The sequence below is a fragment of the Gobio gobio genome, assembly GCF_949357685.1.
Source record: "Gobio gobio genome assembly, chromosome: 20".
NCBI classification, from domain to species: domain Eukaryota; kingdom Metazoa; phylum Chordata; class Actinopteri; order Cypriniformes; family Gobionidae; genus Gobio; species Gobio gobio.
In genome coordinates, this window is record NC_137113.1 from 18973396 (window position 1) to 19000757 (window position 27362).

At 38.0% G+C, this 27362-nt stretch overlaps 3 protein-coding genes across 5 annotated transcripts; 1 reads left to right on the forward strand and 2 right to left on the reverse strand.

Moving 5' to 3' along the window:
* Nucleotides 1-128: 128 nt before the first annotated feature.
* rnf40 (ring finger protein 40) lies at nt 129-15241 on the reverse strand. Of its 3 annotated transcripts, none has more exons than XM_079801444.1 (20): nt 15152-15241; nt 13890-14033; nt 13631-13798; nt 12922-13237; nt 11543-11740; nt 11311-11432; nt 10631-10777; nt 10231-10305; nt 9706-9825; nt 9440-9619; nt 9213-9348; nt 8796-8917; nt 5250-5512; nt 4792-4909; nt 4533-4682; nt 4189-4401; nt 3434-3559; nt 3162-3302; nt 2972-3073; nt 129-2077 (listed from the first exon to the last, which is right to left on the reverse strand). In XM_079801444.1, the coding sequence occupies exons 1-20, from the start codon at nt 15161-15163 to the stop codon at nt 1901-1903; spliced, it is 3030 nt and encodes a 1009-aa protein (XP_079657570.1). In that variant the 5' UTR covers nt 15164-15241; the 3' UTR covers nt 129-1900. The 3 variants fall into 3 exon arrangements, with proteins under 3 accessions (XP_079657570.1, XP_079657572.1, XP_079657571.1); XM_079801446.1 differs by lacking the exon at nt 15152-15241 and adding an exon at nt 15007-15047; XM_079801445.1 differs by lacking the exon at nt 15152-15241 and adding an exon at nt 15007-15039 and having other exon boundaries at nt 4530-4682.
* A 228-nt stretch (nt 15242-15469) lies between these two features.
* On the forward strand, nt 15470-20167 carry cfap119 (cilia and flagella associated protein 119). Its single transcript, XM_079801597.1, has 9 exons — nt 15470-15589; nt 15690-15727; nt 15824-15889; nt 16560-16723; nt 16812-16882; nt 17475-17591; nt 17709-17784; nt 17927-18043; nt 19709-20167. The coding sequence occupies exons 1-9, from the start codon at nt 15566-15568 to the stop codon at nt 19867-19869; spliced, it is 834 nt and encodes a 277-aa protein (XP_079657723.1). The 5' UTR covers nt 15470-15565; the 3' UTR covers nt 19870-20167.
* On the reverse strand, nt 19861-26158 carry phkg2 (phosphorylase kinase, gamma 2 (testis)). Its single transcript, XM_079801596.1, has 10 exons — nt 25967-26158; nt 24781-24884; nt 24523-24698; nt 24385-24439; nt 24164-24229; nt 23010-23173; nt 22828-22918; nt 22581-22734; nt 21563-21688; nt 19861-20899 (listed from the first exon to the last, which is right to left on the reverse strand). Exons 2-10 carry the CDS (start codon nt 24873-24875, stop codon nt 20654-20656), a joined length of 1173 nt encoding a protein of 390 aa, XP_079657722.1. The 5' UTR covers nt 24876-24884; nt 25967-26158; the 3' UTR covers nt 19861-20653.
* Nucleotides 26159-27362: the final 1204 nt, after the last annotated feature.

The window sequence follows — 27362 nt, forward strand, 5'->3', positions numbered from 1 at the left end:
GTTATCTATATTCTCAAAACGTTAGCACTAAAACATCCTCAGTACAAGTTGGACATTCATCCAAAATGATTTAAAAAAAAAAAAATCGAATGTTTAGCATAACCAAGAAAAAAAAGTTTTTTTTTTTTAACTGGACGATTTGAACCTATAGATACTATTAGCAAAACGTTGTATATTTTTTGTTTGCTGGATAGGCAGCTTGCTAGGTTTTGAAACACGGCCACTGGATCGACTCGCATCACTGCGAGTAGGAAACCGTCAATGATGGTAGAGACTAGAGACGCACAACACAGCATGTTCTCTGCGAAGAGTTTCGTTTTTACTTTCAAAACGTACATTTACGTGAAAGAGTAACCACTTCTCTATCAATAGGAAGCCGCCATTATAATATTGGTGATCTTACTGACGTGAATATTTGATGTCAGACCTATCAGGAAAAAACAACTTAAAAGGAATTGCCGTTTAAACGAAGACAGCATGTGTAAAATAAGTAGGCTACTTTCTGTGAAAGCACACACGAGAGACCCCAGTCTCCCCGTAAAAAGTATGTTTGGGCAAACTAAACACATTAAAGTCACCCCACCCAACTACGTAATTCACTGTCTCTGGTCCAAAGGAGCAAACAACAGTTCAGTGTTTGGCAGACTCACACAACTGAGAGGAAAAGCAGTAAGACAATTAATACGATCAGAACAGCAAGACATGGGTGTGGGGAATAACATAAGGTCAATTGCGCAATATAATGGAAAACATTTCCATACATATTCCGGGCAAAAATTTGCAATAAGAAAAAACAAAAAACACACACGGTATGTTTTCTCTTCCCAGCACTGCTTCTCCTGTGATCCTCTTCTAATGCCTAATAGTGTGCAACTATGCATATCTAAACCCATCTGAAGTTACAAAAGACACATGCATTATGGAAATAGGATTGTATTGGCAGAAAGCATGGACTGTAAAATGTCATGGTTTACACTTGGAAAGTCCAGTTTACATCAAAATAAAATAAAAAACCCAAATGTTAAAATGAAAACACAGTTTCATCTAGCCAATCAATCTTCACAACAACAACAACAAAAAAACTTTACAATAGCTTTAAATGCTAAGAGAAAACAATTGCTTAAACACGTTGGGTAATGACTAACTGATTTGTATAGGTTGACAGCAAAGCAAAGAGCTCACAAATACTTGTATCCAGTTTTTATTTAAGGAAATTGTGCAATAGTTATTGATGTGTTGGTGATATATCTGGTATGAGTGTTTGGGTTTTGCATGAATATTTCTCAGTATCCGAGTTGGTCTCGGTTTTGTCTTTTTAAAGTCACTGCAACACCATCTATGTTTCTAATTCTGCAGCTCTCCTCTGTCTACCCAGTACCCTTCACATCTGTTCATTACTTACTTTAAGGGGTTCAATAACATTGAGTGTCACCATAGTAACTGACTGACTAACTACATTACTGGATAGAGTTACTGTGTGACTCAAACGGATAAGGCCATAATTGTCAAAACAAAACAGTTTCTGTAAACTTTAAAGGGCTGTCATATTCTGTGGGGCTATGACAGTTGTGATAATTAGAAATCTGAGCAGATAGTGTCTTTTTTTTTTCATGGGGATTCAAAAATGCAAGTATAAAACAGAAAAAAAAGAAAAAAAACTAAATGGATTCCTCTGCGATGAAGGAGCACTGCTTGTGTGCTATAGACCATGTCTACTTCACAACTGTTTCCATTCGGTCACTGTCTGTTTGGTCACTTGCACCACCTATCACAGATGGGTGAAAGTGGCCCTTTAGAGCATTTTAAAATACCACAGCATGGTAATCCTGTGCTTCAAGACCACTCTCCGCCCTTCTTTTCTCATCTACTGTTTTCAGTCCATCAAGAAGTCCACTCTAAATTAGGTGATGTAGATGCGATGGAAGTCATTCGCTCCGAATGCAGCATTGCATTTGGGGCACTTCCTCTGGCGAGTGTCATAGCGAGTCTTCAAGCATTCATAGCAGAAGACGTGGAAACACTTGGTGAGGACGGTCTCCTTATCTCGCGTATTACAACAGGGACAACGCAATTTAGCCTAGAAGGGAGACAACAGTCAGGTCAGGCACAAATAATACACTTATAAAGCTACTCTACCAGTCAAAAAGTTCAAATGTTTGAAAATTATTACATTGCCACAAATTCTGCTTATGTAAATTCTACATAAACCCTTTTTTTGTTTTGTTAAAAAGGACAAGTTGGACTAAATAGTAAAAAAAACAACATCCCAGTTGGATACCTCAAGATGAAAGAATGGTTGAAAGAATGGCCATTGTGTAATCTTCACAATGTGTGCATACTTTGAAGAAGCTAAAATGATATGACTTTCATTTGTATTTTCATAATTGATTATAAAAATAAGAAAAAAAAGATACAATTACATTTTCTCTCTTATATTAAATATTATATACACTACTGTTGAAAGTTTGGGATTGCAAAAAAAAAATTGTGTTTTGGAAAGTCTCTTATGCTCCCAAGGATGCATTTATTTGTTCAAAAATATAGTAAAAAACAGTAATATTGTGAAATATTATCACAAATTTGAATAACTTTTATATTTTAATTATTTTTTTAATGTTATTTATTCCTGTGTTTCTAGCAGCCATTACGTCACTCTTTAGTGTCCCATGATCCTTCAGAAATCATTCTAATATGCTGATTTGGTGCTCAAGAATTTGTTTTTTATCAATGTTGCTGAATATTCTTGTGGAAACTGTGATATCTTTTTCCAGAATTCTTAGCGGAACAGAAAGGTCAGCATTTATTTGAAATAGAAATCTTCTGTAACATCATAAATATTTTTTCTGTCACTTTTTTAAAAATCAATTTAAGGCATCCTTGCTGAATAAAAGTGAATCCTACTGACCCCAGTATCTATAACATTTTGACTGGTTGTCTACATAAAAAGAATCTTTGAAAAGCCAATCTTCACCTTATACTGATTAATTTCTTCTTGCAGAATCTCATCAGCATCTGTGTACACCTCAACTTTCTTCTGTTTCTCCAGCTTACGCCGCAGCCTGGACAAGTCCTCCTGAAAAGAAAAAAAAAGTAGAAGAGTTTCACACACTGTTCCCACTCATTTGCATCCCAACATATCTTCGACACACGTGCCCATGTACCTGTGCTCTCTTGAGGTTGGCACTCTCCCTTTCACGGGCAGTGCGGTTGTCTAGTACTGAGGCTTGGATTTCCCTCAACTTGGTCTGAGTGTGCTCCAGCTGCACTTTAAGGTCCTCGGCCAACTGGGCCGCCTCCACTGCCTGAGCCATCGTGCAGAAAGAGCAGCATTAAACACACATCTGGAAATACATGCTAATAGTTGGCTAAGCCGAGGCATGGTTGTCATAGACATCAGAACAGAGGTGGGCGTCTGTGATCTTTCCGGTTTTACCTTGCGCTTGTTGAGCTCCAGTGCTTGAGTGCGCAGCGCCAGCTCTTTCTCCAGAGCGGCTAGTGTGCTCTGCAGGACACCCTCCTTCTCTTCTAGTTTCTGCACTACCAGCAGCTGAGCGTCCACCTGGGAAGGGAAGTAAAAAGAGCAGATGATTCAACTACATCATTATTGTAAAAACATTACATGCAGATTTCCTGCCCCAAAAATGGAAAGGCCCATCAATTTTAGCTTTCATTCTAGCAGGGATGGGCCGACTAGTTATCTATCAACCAACTAGTAAATTAGTTTATGTAGATTTTTGCTTTATTTTTAGTGGCAGTACTTTAAAAAGGATTAAACAAGACTTTTAGCTAGCTTCCACTAGGGTTAGTTCACCCAAAAATGAAAATTATCCCATAATTTACTCACCCTCCAGCCATTCTAGGCATATATGACTTTCTTCTTTCAGCCAAACACAATTGGTGTTATATAAAAAATATCCAAGCTTTATAATGGGAGTGAATGGTACCTTTTATTGAAGGCCAAAAAAGCACATCCATCCATCATAAACCGGAAGCCAGTGATTATAGTTTATAAAGTTATAAATATGGATATTTTCCTAACAAAAACCCATCGTTTTAGAAGACCTTTATTAACCACATGGAGCCGTGTGGATTACTAGCTTTTCATAAAACCCACCAACTAGTAGATAATGAAAACATGTATGTGTAAATTCTTAGTGATTATGAGGAAATGCTTTTTATCTTGCACACCTGGGTTTTGAAAGTGAGCACTTGGTCCGCCAGCTCCTCTTTTTCCTCCCGCAGAAGCTTGTAAATCTGGTTGGATTTGATTCTCTCACTCATTAGTTTAAAGTTGGCATCATCTTTCTCTCGGAGCTGCTGCATGAGCCTGCTGTTCTGCTCCTGCATGTCTTCAAACGCCTGACCCGTCACATCCATCTCGCTCAGCAGAGCCTCTTCCTCCTGAAAGGTCCACGCGGGCACTGTCATATAATCTACTTGGATGCGCTAGCCTCAAATCTACAGAGGTTGTTGATCTAGAAAGATTCTAACAATTGTTTGAAATAACTTGGGTTACCGACTAGACACACCACCTGTTTAGTAGCAGCCAGTTTTTTCTGCAAGTGTTCGATCGTCTCCTCGGCCACACGGATCTTGCGGAGGGCATCTTCATCTGCCAACTTCTTGCTTTCTTTCCTTTCCCTCTCCTCCAGTTCCCGCACTCGCTGCCTCAACTCTTCCACCTGCCAGACAATGTTGATATTAACATTGAGAGAAGGACCACCCTAAGTGAATTGCATGTTAATGGTTTTGCCTCACAGAAAGACAGCGAGGCTTAGTGGGCTCTCGTACCTCTGCTTTGGACTTCTTTTCTGCAGCCATAAGTTGCACTTTATCTCGCTGCTCCTTTGGGGCTGATTTGTACATGTCTAGCAGTAGTTTCATTTCCTTCTGAGACTCCTGAGCTTTTCTGTTGGCATGATGCAAATGATGTGTGGGTGAGTTGAAGTTCATTAAATGCAATATAATAGCTTTTAAAAGATAGTATAGTTGCCCAAAATAAAGCACATTAAACATACAAAACAAAGTGTCCAAATGCATTATGTATATGTGTGCATGTATATGTCACTTGCTTTGATATTTTGTTATGTAATGCAATGCATTTTTAAGTGAGACCAAATATTTCATGGGGCCACTGCATATTAATTATGATTGTCCATTTATATTCAGCATGATTGAGAAATAAGCAGGTAATATTATTAGTCAAGCAGCACTGAGAAGCATAATTTAGGCTGAAAGATGAGATGTACTTGAGCTCTCCTCTCAGCATCTTCAGCGCATCAGAGTCCTTCCTCTTCAGCTCATCACTGCGCTGTCTCTCTCGTTCTCTTTCTCGCTCCCTCTCTCTCTCAGCTTCCCTCTCTCTCTCCCGCGCCCGTTGCCTTTCAAGCTCTCTCCTCCTCTCTTCCTCCTCCTCCTGGTCCTCATCTTCCTCTTTCTTAATCTCCAGTCCTCCATCACCCATGCTTTCTTCCAACATCAGTGCACCTGTATCTCCACTCTGGCACTTCAACTGAAAAACAACAAAGTCAAAGTCAATGACTTTTGGAAAGTAACAGCGCACATACACAATAACATGTGTACACTGAATGGTATATTACAAAATAAAATCAAGCCTTTTCCCTCCTTTTTGTTTGACAAATCTTCAAAAATAAGTAATTTATCATACAAAAATGTTGAATAAAACATCACTTTTGGCCACTACTAGTGTTGTCACGATACTGGAATTTCTAGCTTCGATATGATACCTTGAAATATATTGACATTCGATACCATTAACCATCACTTCCATAACTTCTTATAACTTTAAGAGCTTATGCACGTATCCAATATACTGTTACACAACATACGTTTTTTATTTACATTTCAAAACTGACTGTGTACCTGAATACTTGCCAAGATGGGCATTTTGCCATAATTTTGTGTGTATTTGAGACGTCACGAATGAGACGAGTTAGTGAGAGGATGTGGGGGTGTGTCAAACGGGCAATTCGCTGTTGAAGAGGAGAGCGAGCAAGAACACGCAGCTGGTATTCGTGTATCGATACTGCAGAAAAGGAGTATTGGAATTGGTTCAGATATGTCAGTATCGAAATATCTATATTTTTGACACTACAGTGGGTGTATATTAATTAATATATATAAGCCAAAATAAAGAATATTTTTATTATTATTTAAATAATAGTATTGTTTTTATATTATTATCAGGACACACAAATATACATTATATATAGAAGTTTAATGTAGTAATGTCACTGAAATGTAAAAAAATTTCCTCATGCAGTAGCCTACTCGCGACTCTCCCGGTGCTCGCTATGTTCCACCTCTTCTGCTATTAATGCGCTATACATATAAGAATAAATCATCTAAAACACTTAATATATAATCATACTACTAAAACTAAATGTGATATGTAGGGTTGGGAATCGTGAGAAATTTTCCGGTTCTGGTTCTGGTTCTGCCTAACGATTCCGGTTCCGATTCCGATTCCATTAAAATTATTAAACAAATAGTGGTAAAGGAAAAAAAGGCACAATACGCAACTCAAACAATCCATTTTGTGTTTATTACTTGCTCTAAAATTAATTTACAGGTTGGCAATGTCAAAAAAGTCCTGTACTGTACATATATTACAGTATTAATTAAGCCATTCTTGCAACATTTTTTTTCAAATGAACACCTCTGAAATTGTCTTATTACATTATCTCTCTGTCTCTGAATAAAACCAAGTTATAAATTATATTTATTAGTTATATTTATTAATTAGTTGTATATTAATTTAATAGTAATTCAGTTATTCAGTGAACTTGTAAATAATAAATTGCAATTCAGCATTACAACGGTAATTGTGCCTAAACGCTTACCTAAACCATGGTGACTCAACGGTTGACATATATATATATATATATATATATATATATATATACGTATAAGCCCTGTGGCACTCTGTGCTGTAGCAAATGTTTTGTCAAATTGCTAGTGCAGCCTCCTTTACATGTTATTAACTTTTCACATGCGTTACATTTTGCTTCATTATAATTCATTCTTTGGAAATGAATCCATACTTGTGACATTCTCTTCGCCATGCTGGTGGTCAACGAGAAAATATCTGACGCAAAACCGTAAATGTGTAGCGCGAGGGCTTTCAGTGCTGAACTGCGTTGCACTCCTGGAAGCGGCAGGCAACGTAATTAATATTCATGAGGTGAGCCAGGGTTGCACAAGAAAACCCGCACAATTGCTACTCAAAACAAGCCCAATCGCGTTTCGGGGGGCTTCTCCGGTAAAATTCGCATTTCCGGGGCTAAATATCACATAATTGGGGTCGCTTCAACCCGCGGACATGAAACACAGCCCGCGGCAACAGTGTTTAAGTAGCCAAATTCCGCGGGAAAACCACGGACTTGGCAACACTGGCTGTCACTCGCTATTAAAGGATACGCTTCCAGCGCGTCGCACACACATTGCACCAGAACCGTTCTCGGAACCGAAACTTAGGAATTTCGCGCGGTTCTGGGATTTTTCAAAAATCAGTTTCGGTTCTGCATAAGAACCGGTTCTCGGTTCCCAACCCTAGTGATATGGTGATTTAAATTATGTTTGTGCTTTCACTTTGAGGAGTGCCGCTTTAACAATAGAACTATCAAGGCGGTAATTTTGACCGTTTTTAAATTTTGCAACGTAATAACTATGTTGAAATTAAACCCATATAGCTATAGTACCTAGACTGGCTAAACCCAGCCTGATCTGACGGTGCTTTGATTTCGCCCTGCAACTCAGTCTGGAAACCTGTACATTCATTTCTACTGCTTCTGTTATACTTTTGCAGGAACCAATCACAGACTGGCTTATCCACCTGGCGTGCTACTGGCGGGTTTAACACGATGACGGATAGAGAAGCGATGGGTCGTTGTCCGTTGATCACACCTCTTGTGGTCTGATTGGTTGAAGGACTACCCAATTGCGTACAGTTATTTAATTTATGCTCGTTTATCACGCCTCGTGCAGTAGAAAATACAGAGTAGACTCCCCAGACCAATGTTCAATCTTAAATTGAGCTTGGTCTGGTGATAGCCAGACAATATAGTACCCTGACTTTTCCTAAATGTGTGTATGTTTTGTTCTAAAATTGTCATTTTATTTTATTAATATTACAAAAGAGTTCTGAGTATTTCTACCTAGAATGGCCATAACGGTCAAATTGATGATGCTGGTGGCTGCATAGGATTGTTTCCGATTTGTGCGATCCAAACATTTCCAATAACTCCAGAGCATTGTAAAGTCCAAAAGTCAAAATGTATTGAAGATAGATCGATAGATCTAATAATTTTAATAATTCACGACATGTTTTTATCTAACTAAATATTCTCCTTCAATCCATATTTGGTGGCATTTAGACTTTCAAAAACAACATTTTAACTGCAGTGAAAAAACTGCTCTACCGCTTGCCACACACAAAGCGAGGCACGCACCTTTGGGCGCGATCTAGTAGCTCTTACACAATTATACATTATAAAAAAGATCGTAATATGTAGACCAATCTGCCAATCATGTCTCTTCAGAAGACCAATTTTTTATTTTATTTAATTTTTATTATATTTTTGGGATCTTTTAAGTTTGACAGGAATGGACTTTAAATGGAGGTACAGACATCTTTCTCTGGTTTCTTGAAAAATGACATATGCGTGTGTGATTTAGTGGTATAAAATAGTATTTGTAAGTGAATGTTTCCAACTGAAAATTCTGTTATTGTAGGAAATCATAAAACTGTCAACGAAGACCAGCCTGAGCAATACCTTGTTTATTTCCATCTGTGTCTCGCGTAGTTTCCTCTTATATCTCTGCACATCCCCTTTGAGCTGATGATTATGGTTCTGCAGACTGCTGATTAAGTGTCTCATTTCTCTGTTAATCGGGCCTGAAAGAAAGAAAAGAAAACCACAAAAATGAGAGAGAGAGAGATGGTAATGCTGATAGTCATTCGAATACAATAACAGACATCTCGGTTTATGATGCTTAGATAAAAAGTGAACACCAGCCAAAATCAAGAAGTGATGACAGGATACACCACCCCCACTGACTTCCTTGCTGCAGCCATAGTTACTATTAAACAAATGGCCCGTGGGAAATCCACCAATAAGGAATCCCATATCACCCGCAGGGCATGACAACCGAAAATAATAAAATCAAATTACTTGAATGAGTGAAGTTACCTGCTTGCTCATTGGCTGCAAGATTCTGTTCAAACTCTATCCGTAGCATTTCATACTCCTTGCGCACCTGGGCCAGTGTATCTTCTAGCTGGATGACCTCAGTGCGTAACTTCTTCTGAAGAGACAACTCATCACTCTACAAAGAGAGAAAGTTACATTTAAACAGTCACAAAAACATACTCAGATATGACTACCGGCAATCATTTCTCTCCCATCATCCCTCTCACCTCCATGTGCTCTATCTGCCGCAGGTGAGCGTTTTTGGCTGTGAGCAGCAGAGCTCTGGCTTCATCCAGCTGGGTCTTCACACTCAGAGACTCATTGTACAGCAGAGAGAACTGAGATTGGAGGCACTTGTACTCTGGCGTCTCCTTCAACACTTCCTCTGGTATATTCCTCAGATCCATCTACAAAGGGATGTAGAGGTCAGTGATACCAGTCATAAAAAAAAAAATTTAAAAACATTTTTTTCACTCTTATTGAACTCTACCACCTTTAGTTTCTCACTCTCCCGAACAGCTTCCTGTAACTCTTGCTGCAGTTTCTCAAGTTCTGCCATGCGGCTGTTGGCAAGTTCCTGGTTCTGCTCTAACTCTGCATTCAGAGATTCAAACTGATAGGGGAGAAATACTCATTACACAAACTGACGTACAAATCACAGATTGGAATCTGGTCTACATCATTCTAATTAACAAATATTTTTATGATATATTCCCATAAGTGTGTGTTATGGTTAACTACCACTAAAACTAACATAAATCGTTTTAGATAACTGAAATAAAGCAGATATAAATTAAAATAAAATATAAATATTAGAAGAAAAATTAGAAATGTTGCCTTGCCAACTAACTGAAATAAACAAGCTGAAATAAAAAAAACATAACAAAAAAAACAATAAAATGACAGAATCACAGTTACTAAAACTGTAAAATTGGAAAAAGATAAAAGCTAAAATTCTAAATGTCAATACATTATGATGTATTAATAAATACTACAGTAGTATATAAATAATAATTACCTTTTGTATACTGAGTGTGATTTGACCTCCTGGTAACCCACCAGAACTGCCAGTGGCATGGTAACCGGAATTAAGCTAATTTGTGTTTTGACAAAACACAAACATTCAAGAAATTAATAAATAACATATAATCGTATTGGTAGTATTAATGCAAAACTGTGTCTACTGTAAATGATTCAACAAGATTAGTACGATTTCCTTTCTCACAGGAAGTACTGATAGAGGTGCAAACAGCACATAATACATTGATTACTATGAAGGATCAATAATGACAAATAAATATATTGCATGAAAACTGAAAACTTATTTTGCATTTCAAATTCAGGGAAGTAAATAAAATAAATTGCTCAGCATTAAACAGGATGGAACAGTGATTTTCTGAGATGAAGGGAAAGCTGACCTGCTCCAGAGCTTCTGCTAGGTGTTTATTCAGCTTCTGCTCTCTCTTACGGAGTTTTTCGATGTCCCACTGCAGGTCTTCCACAGCCGTTTCCATTTCAGACACTTTAGTCTCAGAACTCGTAACTTTGTCAACCAGTTCATTATACTGTGGAAGCAAAGACTAGTCTTAAGGACAGCTAAGGGTGCAAGACGCACATCTTTAAAATTTCACATATCACACATCACATATACAGTATCAATCACACTAGAGTTCAAAAGTTTGGGGTTGGTAAGATGTTTTTGAAAAAAGTCACTTATGCTCACCAAGGCTGCATTTATTTGAACAGTACAGTAAGAACAGTAATATTATTACTTTAATTTTCAGAAGACATTGTATTTTCAGCAACCATTCTTAATGGTGTCAAATGATCTTTAAGAAATCCTTCTAATGTTCTGGTGCTGATTATTATCAATTATGTATTGCATATTTTTGTGTGGAAACCAAGATACATTTTTTTTAGGATTCTTGAAAAAACAGTATTTATTTGAAAATGTTATTGTAACAATATGATCAATTTATTGTTTCTTGGCTGAATAAAAGTTCATTTCTTTCTTTTCTTCCCTTTAGATCTTAACCACAAACGTTTCAATGGTAATGTATAACTTAATGGGGTCAAACTAAACTAGGCTAACAAATACCTCTAATGACATTTTGTGGTGTTTCCCTTGAAGGGAGGAAGCAAGGTCTTGCAGTCGATTATTTTCCTCTAGAAGTGTGCGGTTTGTGGCAATAATCTCTCGCTGACTGTCATCTTCACAAACTGATAAGAACATAAAGTGCAAGAGTTTAGTTGTTGTTGTTCACACAGTGATCAAATTAAAATGTTCGGATACTTTAATTATGGAATAAAAAAAAAAAACTTTTTTTTACCAGCTGACTCCACTCTAATACACAGCTCGTCAATGCTGCTATGCAGGCGGTCAAAGATGCAGACCATGCAGGCGACAGCACCCTTGCTGAACTGCATCCTGTCCTGTAGCTGCAGTGTGAGCTCCTCCTCACTGCTGTTATCCAGAGTGGCCAGGAAAGCCTTTGCGCTCTCGCTGAGAGGTGGTGGAGGTGGAGGGGCTACAAAACAGATCAAATACAATATGAATGTGAATGGTGAAAGCTTCTATAGACAGGTTCTCTGTGGCCTTAACAGTTAATAGACACTAGATGCATTATTGTTTTACATTTCATTTGTGGTCTGTATCTTGAGTACCTCATACACTTTGATACATCAGGCTTTTATGGCTCATAAAGTATTATATTAAGAGAATATAGAGCTCACACTCGAAGAGGAAAAACATCTAAATTCCACTCAAACTGAGCAAATATATTCAATTAGATGCAGTTGTAGTTATTTCTATGGCCAAAAATATAAGCTGAAATTCTGACAGATTGTAATGTAAATCAATGGCCACATTTACACTGCATGGTTCAAGTAACCAAATTCCGATTTTTTCCCCTCCCATGTAGCACAGATCAGATATGATCCACGAACGTGTAAGCAGGAAGAAAATACAAAAAAAGCTTGTTTTATCATTTTGTCTGCATCCATTGCAAATTGTGCCGTTTTTACTTGCTTTCAGCCCAAGCGTATAGGATTAATAGGATAAACGTATAAACTAGTGCAGTCAAGACCACATAAATCAAGTCAAGACCAAAACTAAGACCAAGACAGGGCGAGACCGAGTAAACACCAAGACCAGACCAGAGCTCCTCAATTTCATCTAAAAGATCCACATGTACTGCCTGATAAATGTCTTTAGTTATTCAATTCATACAATAACAATAAACAGACGTTGCATCTGCATTGGTACTATCACAACTGCATAAATAATACATTTTGAATCTAGAAATATGATGGAAAACTACAAATATACTGTTGAATATGAAACTAAAACTGCCAGTAGGTGGCGGCAAATCACGTAATGAGTCACGGAATCAGCTGTGTACTTTTTTTGCAACCCTATCTTGAATTTTGTGGGCATTTGTATTTATTTTGGTGACATGTTTGGCATAATCCTAATCCCTCATTGATTTCTGACCCGGCACAACAGTAACAAAATAAATAAAAATAGAAATAAGTTACTGATATCCCCACAGTTGTGGCCCTGATCAGTCCTCTTAGTCTGAGACAGAGACAAGACCAAGTAAAATTAGTCTTGAGACCAAGACTGGTCTTGAGTACTACATCTCTAGTATAAACTATGAATAAATTATTTATTGTACATATTGTGCAAAGGGTATCGGAGTCTATTTACCGGGAATTCCATGCTCCACTGGTTCATCAGTCAGCTTCCCCTCAGAGTCAGGTGGCTGCTGTGGTTTCTCTTGCTCCTGTGTCTGTTCCTTTTCTTGCACTGGTTGTTGTGGTTCTTCTACCACTGGAGGCTGGGGTAGGCCATCCTCCCCTTCCATTGGAGCCGGCAAAGGAGCAGAAGGTTCAGGAGCAGGTGATGGAGCTGTAGCAGGAACAGGGATGTCTGCTGGAACAGGAGGGGTGGCAGGGGTCTGGACAGGTGCCCGGGCATCCTTGGGCTCCACATGCTGCAGCAGTTCATGGATATTTTCCTCAAGCTGTGAAAAAAAAGAGTTCAAATAAGTCCTTACAATTAATATGACTATTATCAGTTATAAAAGATGTCATATAAGGAGTGTATATTTTGATGCTCATGTTTTGCTACTCATTTTTATGTGCTAAAGCAGTGGTTCTCAAACCTGTCCTGGGGAACCCCCACCAGTGCACATTTTGCATGTCTGCCTCATCTAACACACCTGATTCAACTCATTAGCTCATTAGTAGAGACTGCAAGACTTGAACTGGGAGTGTCTGATGAGGGAGACATACAAAATGTGGAGTGGTGAGGGGTCCCCAGGACAGGTTTGAGAACCACTGTGCTAAAGCAGGTATTGTTCAAAAATGAGTACAGCAAATGAGTATAGCATTGGAAGAAAAGAAGAGTGGTGAACCTGAGTCCAACAGCGGTTGACGATAAGAAGGGTGGTGTCATCAGTGGCCTGCCTCTTCTCCAATTTCTCAATCTTCTCCCTCAACTCATCCTCCAAAGCCTGCCTCTGTTCAAGGCGTTCGCAGAGCTTCTTGTTCTTGAATTGAATGACCTTCATGTCCATCTCTTCCTGCACAAAACAATTTGGGGCAAAATTACAATTGCATGACTGCACGCAACAGCTACAATGCATTTTGTTGTCGTAGCAACATGAAACAAACCGTAGAAGAAACTCCTCCAATGCGGATAGGCTCAATGAGAGTGGTGGTAGTCTTCTCCTCTTTCTTCAGCTTTTTTTCAGGAGCGCCAGGGGGACTATCCCCCCCTGAGGGGCGCTTCCCAGCCCCTGTGCCAGACATGCTTCCCTACAAAATTCACAGTGTTAAGACAGATTACTATTATATTATTAAGAACTACAACAGAGGCAAATTTAAAGTGTAAGCATCAATTTCGTTAAAAGCACAGGCAGATTTATTAAAGGTTCAACCAAACTGTCATTATTTACTCACCCTCATATTGTTCCAAAGCTGTATGAATAAATTTTTTTTTTAACAAAAAAAAGGTGTTAGGCAGAATGACAACCTCAGTTATCATTCACTTTTATTGTAGGGGGTAAAAAGATGCAATTAAAAGTGAATGATGGCTGTCACTCCTAAATATTATGCACATCTCCTTTTGTGTTCTAAAGCATATTAGAAAATCATACAGCTTTGAACATAATGGCGAGGAAGTGATTGACTTTTTAGTTCTGGGAGAACTTATCACTTTAACTAAATAATATTACACTGTATAATTACAAGACAGCCATCAGTACTGACATTATCAAACAACGACCACTTTTAAGAGATTTCGCATAGATAATATATATTTGGCCTATTTTTAAAAAAATATATTATTTAACGATAACAACAATAATAAGGTTTAAACTGAAACACTTGTGATGTAATTCAGTGTTTTGAGATTTTCTGTCAAATGCTGGTTAACTCGACGGATGTCTTCGATCTAATTGTTTTATATTTGATTATTTCATAATATAACGAACCATAAAGAAGCTATGATAGTCATATTAAGCAGAGCACATATTTTGGCAGTAAAACATTTTTTCCCCAATTATTTTTAGACAACAGTGGCGTTTTGAGTGAGTTTAGCTTCGATGCTAACTGAAGCCTAGCAAGCGAGCTACAATCGTCAAAAACATGGGCCTTTTTTACATTATATATTGCATAATGTTAGAACTATATGTCGTACATCATACGACAACGTTTTAAGCACTTCACTGTTACAAATATGTATTAAAATATATTTGCGTTGGTGACTTTTTTGCAACCAGAAACAAACCTCCGCTCCGACCGGAAAACAGGAAGAACAGTAGATATGTGAACACTGACACTACAGGACAAAATATTGTCTATCAAAATAAAAGTGAGCGGGTATAGACAGGCCCTCACATATGTGTAAAACACTTTTTTTGTAGCACTCATACCTTTTTGGACATTTGTTGTAATCACAGACGTATTTGCTCGAAGTGAGCGTTTTGAACAACGTATGGTTGTGGACTCTTTCGTCCTAGTCTGATACTTTACGTCACTTCCCCCAAATCGCAGGGGTGAAAATAAAAGCTTTAAAGCTTTGTTCTTAATATTAGTTTATTCATTGATTTGTTTAAAACACGTGTAATGAATTAACTATTTTTTAATCGTTTCAATCTTATATTAAAAATAATTAATAACGTGCATCCTCATGTGAAGATTTCGTGGCTTTTAATTTGGCGCTACTGAACAGTGCTTGGTGGGGGCTTTTTACAGAAGGAAAAAAAAGAGTTGCTAGGATACGATGATACACATACAGGATTAGATTAATGATTTTAGCTGTTTTTAGAGGCTGGCAGTAGGGAGAAATGAAGCCTTTTGTGAACATTAAGGTAAAAACTATACTTTTTCATGGAATCTAGAGATCATGAATAACTTGTGATTTCTCCAAAATATGATACAGTTTTGTACATTAATTGTAATCTTCTGTAGGTGCCCCAGCAGCATCCTAGAGCACGGGTGCTGTTATGGTAGGTCTCAAAACAACAACAACAAACTATGCAATTTTAGCATATTTACGTTAGACACACATCCTAAATCATTATTGTTGTTGACTGCATTTTCAGGGCAGATCTGAAACACTGTGATGTGGAAGAGATTGATAAGGTCAATTCCATTCCAGAGATTGAAAGGTTTACATATTATAAATATTGCTTAACATGTATATTGGGTTAATTGTATATAGACCTTATTCAGAGCAGCGCCATGATAGGTATGAAAGCGAGGCTGTGAGGGATAAACTTGTCGTGTTTTCAATGGCATCCGCTGTAAAAAGCTGCATAAGCTCCTAGAATTGTCTACGGAAATCTATTGGAAAGATATTCCAAAACATAACAGTTATTTATTTATATAAATAAATAATAAAAACAGAGTACAACCCACTGAAGAGATGGTCGACTATGTCGATCAAAGATGGCGCATGAATAAGGTCTACAACATTATTTCGTTATAAACATTTCATTGTAACTTCTTGTTTCGATTTAATATATCAAATCAACGTAAAGTTGACATCCTCTTGTAGGCAAAAATAAATCCATCCCTGAACAGTGGCTAACTTTACTTCTTTTATCTTGTTTGGCAACCTGCTAATTTTCCTGCCTTTGTGTAACCTAGTAGTTATAATTAATTAATTAGTTTAAATGTCTGCAAATCTTTTATACCCTTTTTATAGAAATGCTTCCCTGACCTACATGAATTACAGAAAGTGTTGCATAACAGGAATGACTTTAATAATAATTAATGTGTGATGTTTAGGACATTGCTTGATCTTACATGAATGCACATCGTTTTCTTCCCTTCTAGGATTTTGTGGCGTGCATTGGTCTCTGATGTGCCTCAGCCAAAACAGAGAGTACTTCTTGAGTTGTATACAAATCTAGTTGTGTTCTGCAGAGAGAAAAACTTCAACAGGGAACAAACATCTGTTCTCATCTCCATTATAAAAAATGTGCATCAGTTCAGCACAGGTGATGCAGCCACGTTATTGTAGAATTAACAGTCAAGATAATATTCTTATACTTACATAATATTAAAACATTTTTGTCAAATTTTCAGAAACACCCCTCAATAACACAGATCAATGTTTGACCTACTGCTGTGAACTTCTGCTTTGCCATTCAGTCAGGGTATGTAGATACAATATACCATTCAAAAGTGTGGGGTTTTATTTTTTGGAAAAAGATAATTTAATAATTTAATTCAGTCAAATTTAATTTGATCATCAAATTGATCAAAAGTGACCGTAAAAACATTTGTTACAAACATTTGTTTCAAATAAAAGCTGTTCCTTTGAACTATAAATTCATCAAAGATTGAAAATGCATCAATGCATTTCCACAAAAATATTAAGAAGCACAACCATTTTCATCACTGATAATGAAAAGAAATGTTTTGAGCAGCAAATCAGCATTTTAGACTGATTTCTGAAAGATAATGACACTGAAGACTGAAGTAATGGCTTTGCCATCACAGGAATCAATTACATTTTAAAACATATTAAGAGAGAAAACAGTTATTTAATTTTGTAGTGTATTTTAATCAAATAAATGCAGCCTTGGTGAGCATAACATACATCTTCCAAAAATATTCAAAAATCTTACCAACCTCAAATTTTGAACAGTAGAGTAGTAGATCATATCTGCTTAGAAAAATAACTGTTAGAAAGCTATAACGTTTTTGTGCTCAAACCTCTTTTGTTCTTTCCCCTATTGAACACAGAGGCCTCCTTTCAGCATCGACCTTTTCAGCTCGGAGCAAGTGACACAAATTTTATACTATTTCATCAACACATATATGAGACATTATTTTTTATACAAATACATTTTTACTCCAGAGGTATGTTTGAAGTTGTGAATTTGTCAGGCCAAATAATGTGTAGTATTATTAGTATTAGCTTCTAATGTATGTTAACAGAGCAATTCACTTTATGATCTCTTCCTCTTGCATGGTAAGGTACAGCTGGATATATCCTTGTCATATATTGGAATACCCGAGGAGGTCACAGATATAGAGGAGATTGCCCAATCTGGTATACTAATACACACCTGATATCTATCTACCTGTCCCCACCCACACACACACACACTCACAATAAAATAACCTATCTATCTACCTATCCACACACACACACACCTGTGTTTTGAAAGTATACTGTCATTTGTTGTTTACAGAAAGTGCTGCAGAAGGAGAAAGAGAAACTGAGAGAGAGACAGACATGGATGGAGAAGTTCAACAAAGTGCCGCACTACCAGAAATGAAGACCACAGACACAGACAGTTCCAACCAAGGTAGTAATAAATTACAGTACTAACGGATACTAATACATGATTAAAAACAAACGTTTTATCTGTTAGTATTATTTAATGGATTTGAGCTTACATGGACCAACAATGAACAGTTGAACAGTATTTTTTTATTAAGATGGTAATAGTCACTTAATAAGGTTAAGGTTACAATAAGGTTCCATTAGTAAACCAACAATGAACAATACATGTATTACAGTATTCATTAATCTTTACAATAAAAATACTACTGTTCATTGTTAGTTAATGATAGCAAAATGCATGAACTAATATTAACTGGCAAGATCTTATTGTAAAGTGTTACATGTAATATTTATATTTTTTGTTATATATATATATATATATATATATATATATATATATATATATATATAATATAATATATACATACATACATACATACATACACACCGATCAGTCATAACATTATGAACTCTGAAAGGTGAAGTGAATAACACTTCATCACGGCACCTATTAGTGGGTGGGAAGTGAACATTTTGTCCTCAAAGTTGATGTGTTAGAAGCAGGAAAAATGGGCAAGCGTAAGGATTTGAGCAAGTTTGACAAGGGCCAAATTGTGATAGCTAGACAGCTGGGTCAGAGCATCAGAACTCTTGTTTGCTACATGGGTGGCTCAGTGATGCACGTGGAGAACGAAGGTTGGTGTGATTCGATCAAACAGACAAGCTACTGTAGCTCAAATTGCTCAAGAAGTTAATGCTGGTTCTGATAGAAAGGTGTAAGAATGCACCGTGCATCGCAATTTTTTGTGTATGGGGCAGCATAGCTGCAGACCAGTCAGTAGTGCCTAGTGTCAGTAATGCAGACCCCTGTCCACCGCTGAATCAGAACTGGACCACGGAGAAATGGAAGAAGGTGGCCTGGTCTGATGAATCACATTTTCTTTTACATCACATGAATGGCCAGGTGTGTGTGCATCACTTACCTGGAGAACACATGGCACCAGGATGCACTATGGGAAGAAGGTGAGCCGGCGGAGGCAGTGTGATGCTTTGGGCAATGTTCTGCTGGGAAACCTTGGGTCCTGCCATCCATGTGGATGTTACTTTGACACGTACCACCTACCTAAGCATTGTTGCAGACCATTCTCTGCAATTCCTTTCATGGAAGCGGTATTCCCTGGTGGCTGTGCCCTCTTTTCTGCAGGATAATGCACCCTGCCACAAAGCAAAAATTGTTCAGGAATGGTTTGAGGAGCACAAGGTGTTGACTTGGCCTCCAGATCTCAATCCAATCGAGCATCTGTGGGATGTGCTGAACAAACAAGTCCATGGAGGCCCCACCTCGCAACTTACAGGAATTAAAGGATCTGCTGCTAACATCTTGGTGCCAGATACCACAGCACACCTTCAGGGGTCTAGTGGAGTCCATGCCAACACAATATTAGGAAGGTGGTCATGTTATGCCTGATCGGTGTATTATATATATATATATATATATATATATATATATATATATATATATATATATATATATATATATATATATATATATATATATATATTTAATTTGTTTTAAATAGAGTTTACATCTTTATGGCAGACCGCATGCTCTAATATGTAATACTCACTCCATATAACAAATAAAACACACTCATATGTATTTATGAATGCTTTTTTCCCCCATAAGGGTCTTCTTCAAAATCCAAGCTCAAGTCCATAGTTCAAAAAGAAGTGAGGGATGAAGTGATGCGCTTGACTGCTCAGCTACAACAACGTCTGCAGGACAGTGCTGATCAGATTAATGATACCATTAGTAAACTGGAGGCCAAGATTCAAGTTAAGAAGTAAGCCAATATGTTGCACATCTTTAGTTTAGTTTTGAAAATCACATTTCAAAAAAGTAAAAACACACAAAATACAGTAATTATATTATTCATATATGTATACCTGATTAGAATTACTACAGTACCTTGATGATGAATGGATATTCAACTGTGATAAAAAGCAACAAGTGGTAAAACATATGTTGAGAATAAAAAGGAATAAAACCTGTACACACAATGTTGTAAGGATTTTAAAACAACTCTCAGTAGTAATTCTGTTTCAAGTATGTTATCCTTTGTATTAAAAGGCTTAAAATCCTGTTAAAATGTTCCCTGTCCATCTATGGTTTAGGCTTCAACAACCAGGAATTGTTTTCGAAGCATAACGGTAATAATAAATTCAAATGCAATCTGCTTTGTGTCAAAAACAGACAAATGCTAAAGAGCTTGACTAGGAAACAAGATCAGTCCAATCTAATTGTAAATCCTAGTTATTTTTTTCTATATAAAGCTGGTCCATATAATAAGCAATATCAGAAGATACCGTCGCCAGCGGTGATAAAACCATACATTAAAATAAAAAAAGCACAGTGAGTGGTTAAAATTAGGTCACATGGCATGCTGTTAAAATCAAAAAGCACCATCACTCTTTGAAGACAAAAAAAAAATCATCTATAAATAGCTGTGTTTTTTGCCCCTTCTGGACAGGTGGGCTATAGTCCCTAACCACACACAAAAAAAAAGACAAAAACAATTAAAACTGTAAATGGACAGATGAGGGATATCTTTAGAAACAAAAACCATGACCTTTAGTTTTCAAGGTCATCAAGGCCCAGTAGAAGGACTTTAGCAGTGTTCTGGAACAGAGCAGCTCGATTCTGTTGCTCCCCTTTCTTGACCCAGTGTCCATATATGCGGAAAGCACAGCCGTCGATCAGCTTGCGCACACCGCGGATGGAATAAGGGTCTCTTGCTAGGAGCTCTTTTGTTAATGGTCTAGCTCTATAGTAGTGGCATTGTATCCGTATACAAGCTAACACGGTCAAGATCAGGGCCTGAAAATGCAAAGAACAGTTTTGAATTACAGTTGGAATTATACTGTAAAACTAATTTATTTAGAAAAACCTGAAAAGACCTTTGAAAACGATTTTCAAAACCGCAATTACATACAATATATATGCCAGACTGCATGCTCCAATTTGTAATCCTTACTACCAAAAATAAATAAATAAACATACACTACTGTTTTAAAGCTTGGGGTCAGTATGATCTTTGTGAAATTGATACAATGAAGTGGTAGTAAAGACATTTACATGTTCCAAATGATTTCTATTTCAAATAAATATTTTTTTGAACTTTGAATTTATCAAAGAATCCCAAAATGTATCACAGCTTCCACAAAAATGTTAAGCAGCATTACTGTTTTCAACATTGATAACAATAAGAAATGTTTCTTGAGCTGCAAATTATAATGAGTTCTGAAGGATCATGTGATACTGAAGACTGGAGTAATGATGCTGGAAATTCAGCTTTGCCATCATAGAAATAAGTTACACTTTAATAAGGTAAAAAATGGGGAAAAAAAGAGGTTATTTTAAATTGTAATAATAATAATTTACAATATTACTCTTTTTACTGTATTTGTAATTCAATAAATGCAGCAACACCAAACTTTAGAATGGTAGTGTGTATATAAATGAAAAAAGAAAAACACACACCTTAAAGGTCTTCCTCGGACTAAAGAGCCGCACATCCTCCTTTTGGTACTGACGGAAAAAAGGATGAGCTAAAGCTTGCTCGGCTGTGAGGCGAAGTGTGGGTTCCACCACTAAAAGCCTTGAAATCTAAGGGAAAAGAGTGTAAAGCACATTTGGGTACATTTCTCAATATTGGCAGTTAGCTTGTATGCTCCAGGCTAAAAGCCTGTTCACACCAAGAATGATAACAATAAGAAGACTTTATTAGTGTCCACACCAACGGACAACATCATTCAGTTAATTCACAATGAGTTTTGTTGACTGCTGCTTTAAATGCTCAAGCTCTTTAAAGCAGGATGGATTCTGATTGGCTGTCAATGTTTTTTTCATTCTGAACGATATTGTTTCACCGTGTCATTATCATTATAGTTTTAGCGTGGACTCTACTATTCTTTTATATTTAGAATGTACTTTAGAACTATATCTTTGTCGTTATATTTATTGTCCTTGGTGTGAACGGGCCTTAAAGGGATAGTTCACCCAAAAATGAAAATTACCCCATGATTTACTCACCCTCAAGCCATCCTAGGTGTATATGACATTCTTCTTTCAGACGAATACAATCGGAGTTGTATTAATAAATGTCCGGGCTAATCCAAGCATTATAATGGCAGTGAATTGCAGCCCATAATATGAAGACCAAAAAAATGCATCCATCCATTATAAAAGTAATCCACACGGCGTGGGGGGGGGGTGTTAATAAAGGCCTTCTGAAGCGAATCGATGGGTTTGTGTAAGAAAAATCCATATTTAACTTACAAAAAAAGCGTAAATGGTGGGACGATGACGTCGGACGTAGCACAAGCATTTTGAACCGTGGGAGGCGTTACACTTTCTTCGTAAATTAAATACGGAAGGCGGTAACTCGGATTGTATTCGTCTGTCATATACACCTAGGATGGCTTGAGGGTGAGTAAATTATAGGATAATTTTCATTTTTGGGTGAACTATCCGTTTAAGACACTGCTAAGCATCTCACCAAGTCTTTGACGGTGTCAGACCGGTCATCCCACTCTGGAGAACTAAACTTGTACCGGCCCTCCATGATCATTCTCAGCATCAGCAGCTGTTTGCGATGCCAGAATGGTGGAGACCCAGCAAGAAGTGTGAACAGGATCACACCACAAGCCCACCTGTGGGAAAACATGGAACAGACGATGAACCATCCACAATGCTTTGTGACCCAAAGAGAGGTTTCATATTAAGAAATATGAGTATTTACTCACAGGTCAACCTCTTTTCCATATCCCTCATGAGTCTCATCCATGGAACACTTCAGAATCTCTGGTGCCAGATATCCTGGTGTTCCACACAACTCTAACAAGGGAAATTGCCAAAGTGTTCAAACAATGTATGGGTTTTGGGTATTTGATTTGCCACTGTGCAAGAACAGTGTTGATTTTCTCACCTCTCAGTCTTTCACCAGGCCCCAGCTGGACTGAAAAGCCAAAGTCAGAAAGTTTGATGTGTCCCTGGTTGTCTAGCAACACATTTTCAGGTTTGAGGTCACGATGTACAATATTTAGAGAATGTAGATACTGGACAGCCTCCAGGAGAGCACGCATCATACTCCTAAAAGCAAGAACATTTGCAACCAAAATATGGTGTGAGACGAAAAATTTGCTACCATAGAAACTTAAAGGGTTAGTTCACCCAAAAATGAAAATTCTGTCATTAATTACTCACCCTCATGTCGTTCGACACCCGTCAGACCTCCGTTCATATTCGGAACACAAATGAAGATATTTTTGTTGAAAGCTGATGGCTGAGAAAGGCTTCAGATAGGCCTCCATTGGCATTCAGTACATTGACACTTCCAAGATTCATGAAAGGCACTTAAAACGTCGTTACAAAGTCCATCTCACCACAGTGGCTCTACAATAATTTTACGATGCGACGACAATAGTTTTTGTGCGCAAAAAAAAAATCAAAATAACACCTTTATCCAACTTGTTATTGCCTTCCGTGTGTGCCTCCACGACGCATGCGCGAGAATATGACGTAGCGGCGGCGTTCGGGAATCCATGAAATGCACACTTAAGCCCCATTTTGAGCACTACGCCGAGATCTAAAGCACGATCAATGTAGAATTCAACAGCTGAGATACGCGCGTCTTCCTCTCCTTGTAAACAAATCGCTTCTGGGTCATATGTCCGAACGCCGGATCTGCGTCATATTCTCGCGCATGCGTCGTGGAGGCACACACGGAAGACAAGAACAAGTTGGATAAAGGTGTTATTTTGATTTTTTTTGCGCACAAAAACTATTGTCGTCGCATCGTAAAATTATTGTAGAGCCACTGTGGTGAGATGGACTTTGTAACGACGTTTTAAGTGCCTTTCATGGATCTTGGAAGTGTCAATGTACTGAATGCCAATGGAGGCCTATCTGAAGCCTTTCTCAGCCATCAGCTTTCAACAAAAATATCTTCATTTGTGTTCTGAATATGAACGGAGGTCTGACGGGTGTCGAACGACATGAGGGTGAGTAATTAATTACAGAATTTTCATTTTTGGGTGAACTAACCCTTTAAAAGCAAGATTTGAGAAAAAAAAAACTCACCTGGTTTCCTTTTCGCTGAGAGTGACCTTTTCAGTCAAATAATCAAATAGTTCTCCTCTCCTCATGCTGTACAAAAAATAGTGCATGTTTTTTTATTTTCCAACATATATGCTACCATTCACTTTTGATCAATTTAATGCACCCTTGCTGGATTGAAGTATTAATTTCTTTTAAATGATGACCCCCATCATTTTGTATGTTATATAATATAATATACTTACAGGTCGAATACCAAAAATATGAAGGTTGTTGACTCGTAAGAATCGATAAGTGTGACTGAAAAAGAGCACAAATAAGATTAGAACTCAGAAAGGGCTGAACACATCCTTTCAAACACAAGCAGCAACATTCAGACTCACTGATGGACGGGTGGCCCTTCACCACAGTAAGCACATGGATCTCCTTCAGTGTGGAGCTCTTCACCTCCTCTAACTGCTGTTCTGTCATTTTCTCTGCAGTGATCTCAATGATCTTCACTGCAAACTCCTGCCCCGTGTGTTTGTGGACACATCTGCGCACCACACTGCTCACACCTCTGCATACGGGACATTTTAATTGCACACAACAATACATCTCAATAAATGACAAAACACTTGCTGAATAATACAAATACTCACCTGCCAATCACCTCTTTGGGATCATACTTCTGATAAAACTCCTTTGCCCCAACCCAGTCGGGCAGCTCATCTCCAAGAATGATATCACGAGTCATACTGATAACCTAAAACAGACGCATTCATTAACTTTGAGTGATGAGAAGATACGCATGTTTGCTTCTTGTGTACTAGAAATCAGTCAGTCATGCCTGGGCCATCACGTTACACCTTATGATGCACGACGTCCACTACAATGTACAGATATTTAAAAGCCATTTTTGACAATTCAAGGTGTGATATTCCATCCAAACCACCACAATTGTTTACCTGAAATCTTTCCCATATTTCTATATCACTGTTCATTTTTAACGTCAACAAAAGTGAAGCACATTTTTAATTTGCTGTAGTTTACCTTCCATAACTGATTTTCTCAGCATTAAAGGCTTTATATGTTCATTGGACCTTTCTATGGGAGTTTCCATTAAGCTCTACTATGGTTATTAAAATCATTATTTAAAAAGCAATAATAATAATAATTATTATTAATAGTAGTAGTATTGGTATTTAAATGTTTTTTTTACAGTATTTATACATTTATAATGTTCAAAACATCTTTAAAAACATAAAAAAAAATTCACAAGAACATTTTGGTTAACGATATTGCATGCATAATTCTAAGAAAGTACCTATATTTTGTGGAAATAAAGTAATATGGACATGCTGTAAACAACACGTAAACTAGAACGACGTGTGCAAGTGCATGTGTGGTGATAGGAAGGTTCAGAATGATACTGATACAATCTGCAATATTCAGAATCAATTATAATTTATTATAGCATGATATTTTACATGTTCATAATAAACGTTGCAAGTTAATTGTTATAACGGACATGCTTTCTTACTAGTTGCCACTGGTTAATATTGGTTTACATTACAACCCAAAATGAATGGTATATCATTATATTCTTGTTTTGAAGCAACAACAACAACAAAAAAACAGCCACTTCTGTAGTGATTTAGTAATTCATGCATCAAAAAGTAAATTGTAAAAATCATTTCCCTAATTATTTACCCATACATGTGGAAAAACAGCAGCAATAATTGAGTAAAACAAACAGTCTAACTGTTCTGAGAAACGAGCTGTTGCGATCATTGACCTCGTATGCTGTCTTGTCCCAACCCAGAAAAACAGTGTAACTTTACTCACAACCACTTTCACAAATTCAACCGAAGTGCACAGTCATCTGACGGCTCTGTGTTTTCAACTGTCCGGCTGAAATCGTGTATTTGAAGCGGTTGACAATACTGCCATTTCACTGTTGAGAACTTGTATAGTGCTCCTGGTCAATGTCAACACCAACGTCGACACCCACTTCTCTGCCTTCAGTGCTTTGTAAATGACAGCTGATATACACTCGGTATTTATCACTGCCACCTAAAGGACGGAGCGGGTAACAGCAAAATAACTATTTACTAAACGTTTTTTCCCCTCTGTTTTTACAAAAGGTTTATATGGCAACATATATAATAAAAAAAACATATGTTTTACATATGAAAAGATACTGTCATTTTGAAAAATATGTGTAGAAAAATCACACATATCAATAGCCTAATAAAGGCTGTTCCCTTTCGAGAGTACTCTCGTATTGCGTTTAGCTAAAAGCTAGGGGAATTTCCTTTCCACGAGATTTTGAAGCACATTTTTGTCCTAAAAATACCATGTGAAACGCAGTGCAGCTCTCAGCAGGAAGCAGCAGCGTGCTGATTGGCTGTGCCGCTGCAACTGCAGGAACCTATGGCGAGCCCGCTGGGCAGGAAGGACCAATCGGGTCCCTCTAATATTCCCGCCACAAGGGGCAGCAGAATTTGCATAGCCAAGGGTATAAAAGACCCTGTCGCCAGGTTAGTCAGATTAATTCTTCTTCAGCGACTCACCTCGCTGAGCTCTGGATTTGTTAGCCGAGGAACAGCACATCTCCCCTCGTCTGGCGGCTGCTACTGTTTCCTTCGGCGGAACGGAAGAGGAGGAGGATGACAGCCTTTTGCTTGCTGCATCTGAAAGCGGGTGGTCGGACACCGTCTCGGAGCACGTTACTTCGAAGCGGACTGCCATGGGCGGCAAAACCTCAGTTGACGCTGAGCTTATGCGCCTGCTCACTAAGGCCGTGGACGACCTCGGTATTGACTGGTCTCAACCCCAGGAGCCCATGAGAAGCAGACTGGACGAGTGTTTTTTTGAGAACCGCCGCCACCCGACCACTCAAAAACCCGCTGCCTTCTTCCCAGAAGTCCACGAGGAATTATCCAAGTCGTGGAAGGTGCCATTTTCATCTCGCGCCAAATCCGCTTTTTCTCCCGCGCTCTCGGTGGTAGATGGCGCTCAGGAAAAGGGATATCACGCTCTTCCTCCCCTCGAGGAAGCTGTCGCTGCACACCTTTGTCTGCCCTCCGCCAGGGGATGGCAGTCAAAGGCTGTACACCCATCTAAAGCCTGCCGCACTACTTCCAGCCTCGCCGGTCGAGCGTACGCCTCCGCCGGCCAGGCGGCCTCAGCGCTACACTCTATGGCGGTGCTTCAGGTCTTCCAGGCCAAACTCCTCCGT

Coding starts and splice junctions, on each gene's coding strand:
- cfap119 (XM_079801597.1), top strand. CDS start 15,566: ATGAAGCCTTTTGTGAACATTAAG. Junction 16,883..17,474: donor TGCTTTGCCATTCAGTCAGG/GTATGTAGATAC, acceptor TATTGAACACAG/AGGCCTCCTTTCAGCATCGA. Junction 17,785..17,926: donor AGAGGAGATTGCCCAATCTG/GTATACTAATAC, acceptor TGTTGTTTACAG/AAAGTGCTGCAGAAGGAGAA.
- phkg2 (XM_079801596.1), bottom strand. CDS start 24,875: ATGACTCGTGATATCATTCTTGGAGATGAGCTGCCCGACTGGGTTGGG. Junction 23,174..24,163: donor CTCAGCGAAAAGGAAACCAG/GTGAGTTTTTTT, acceptor TCTTGCTTTTAG/GAGTATGATGCGTGCTCTCC. Junction 20,900..21,562: donor GTCCGAGGAAGACCTTTAAG/GTGTGTGTTTTT, acceptor TTGCATTTTCAG/GCCCTGATCTTGACCGTGTT.
- rnf40 (XM_079801444.1), bottom strand. Junction 11,741..12,921: donor AGTGGAGCATGGAATTCCCG/GTAAATAGACTC, acceptor TCTGTTTTGTAG/CCCCTCCACCTCCACCACCT. Junction 3,074..3,161: donor CCAACCTCAAGAGAGCACAG/GTACATGGGCAC, acceptor TTTTCTTTTCAG/GAGGACTTGTCCAGGCTGCG.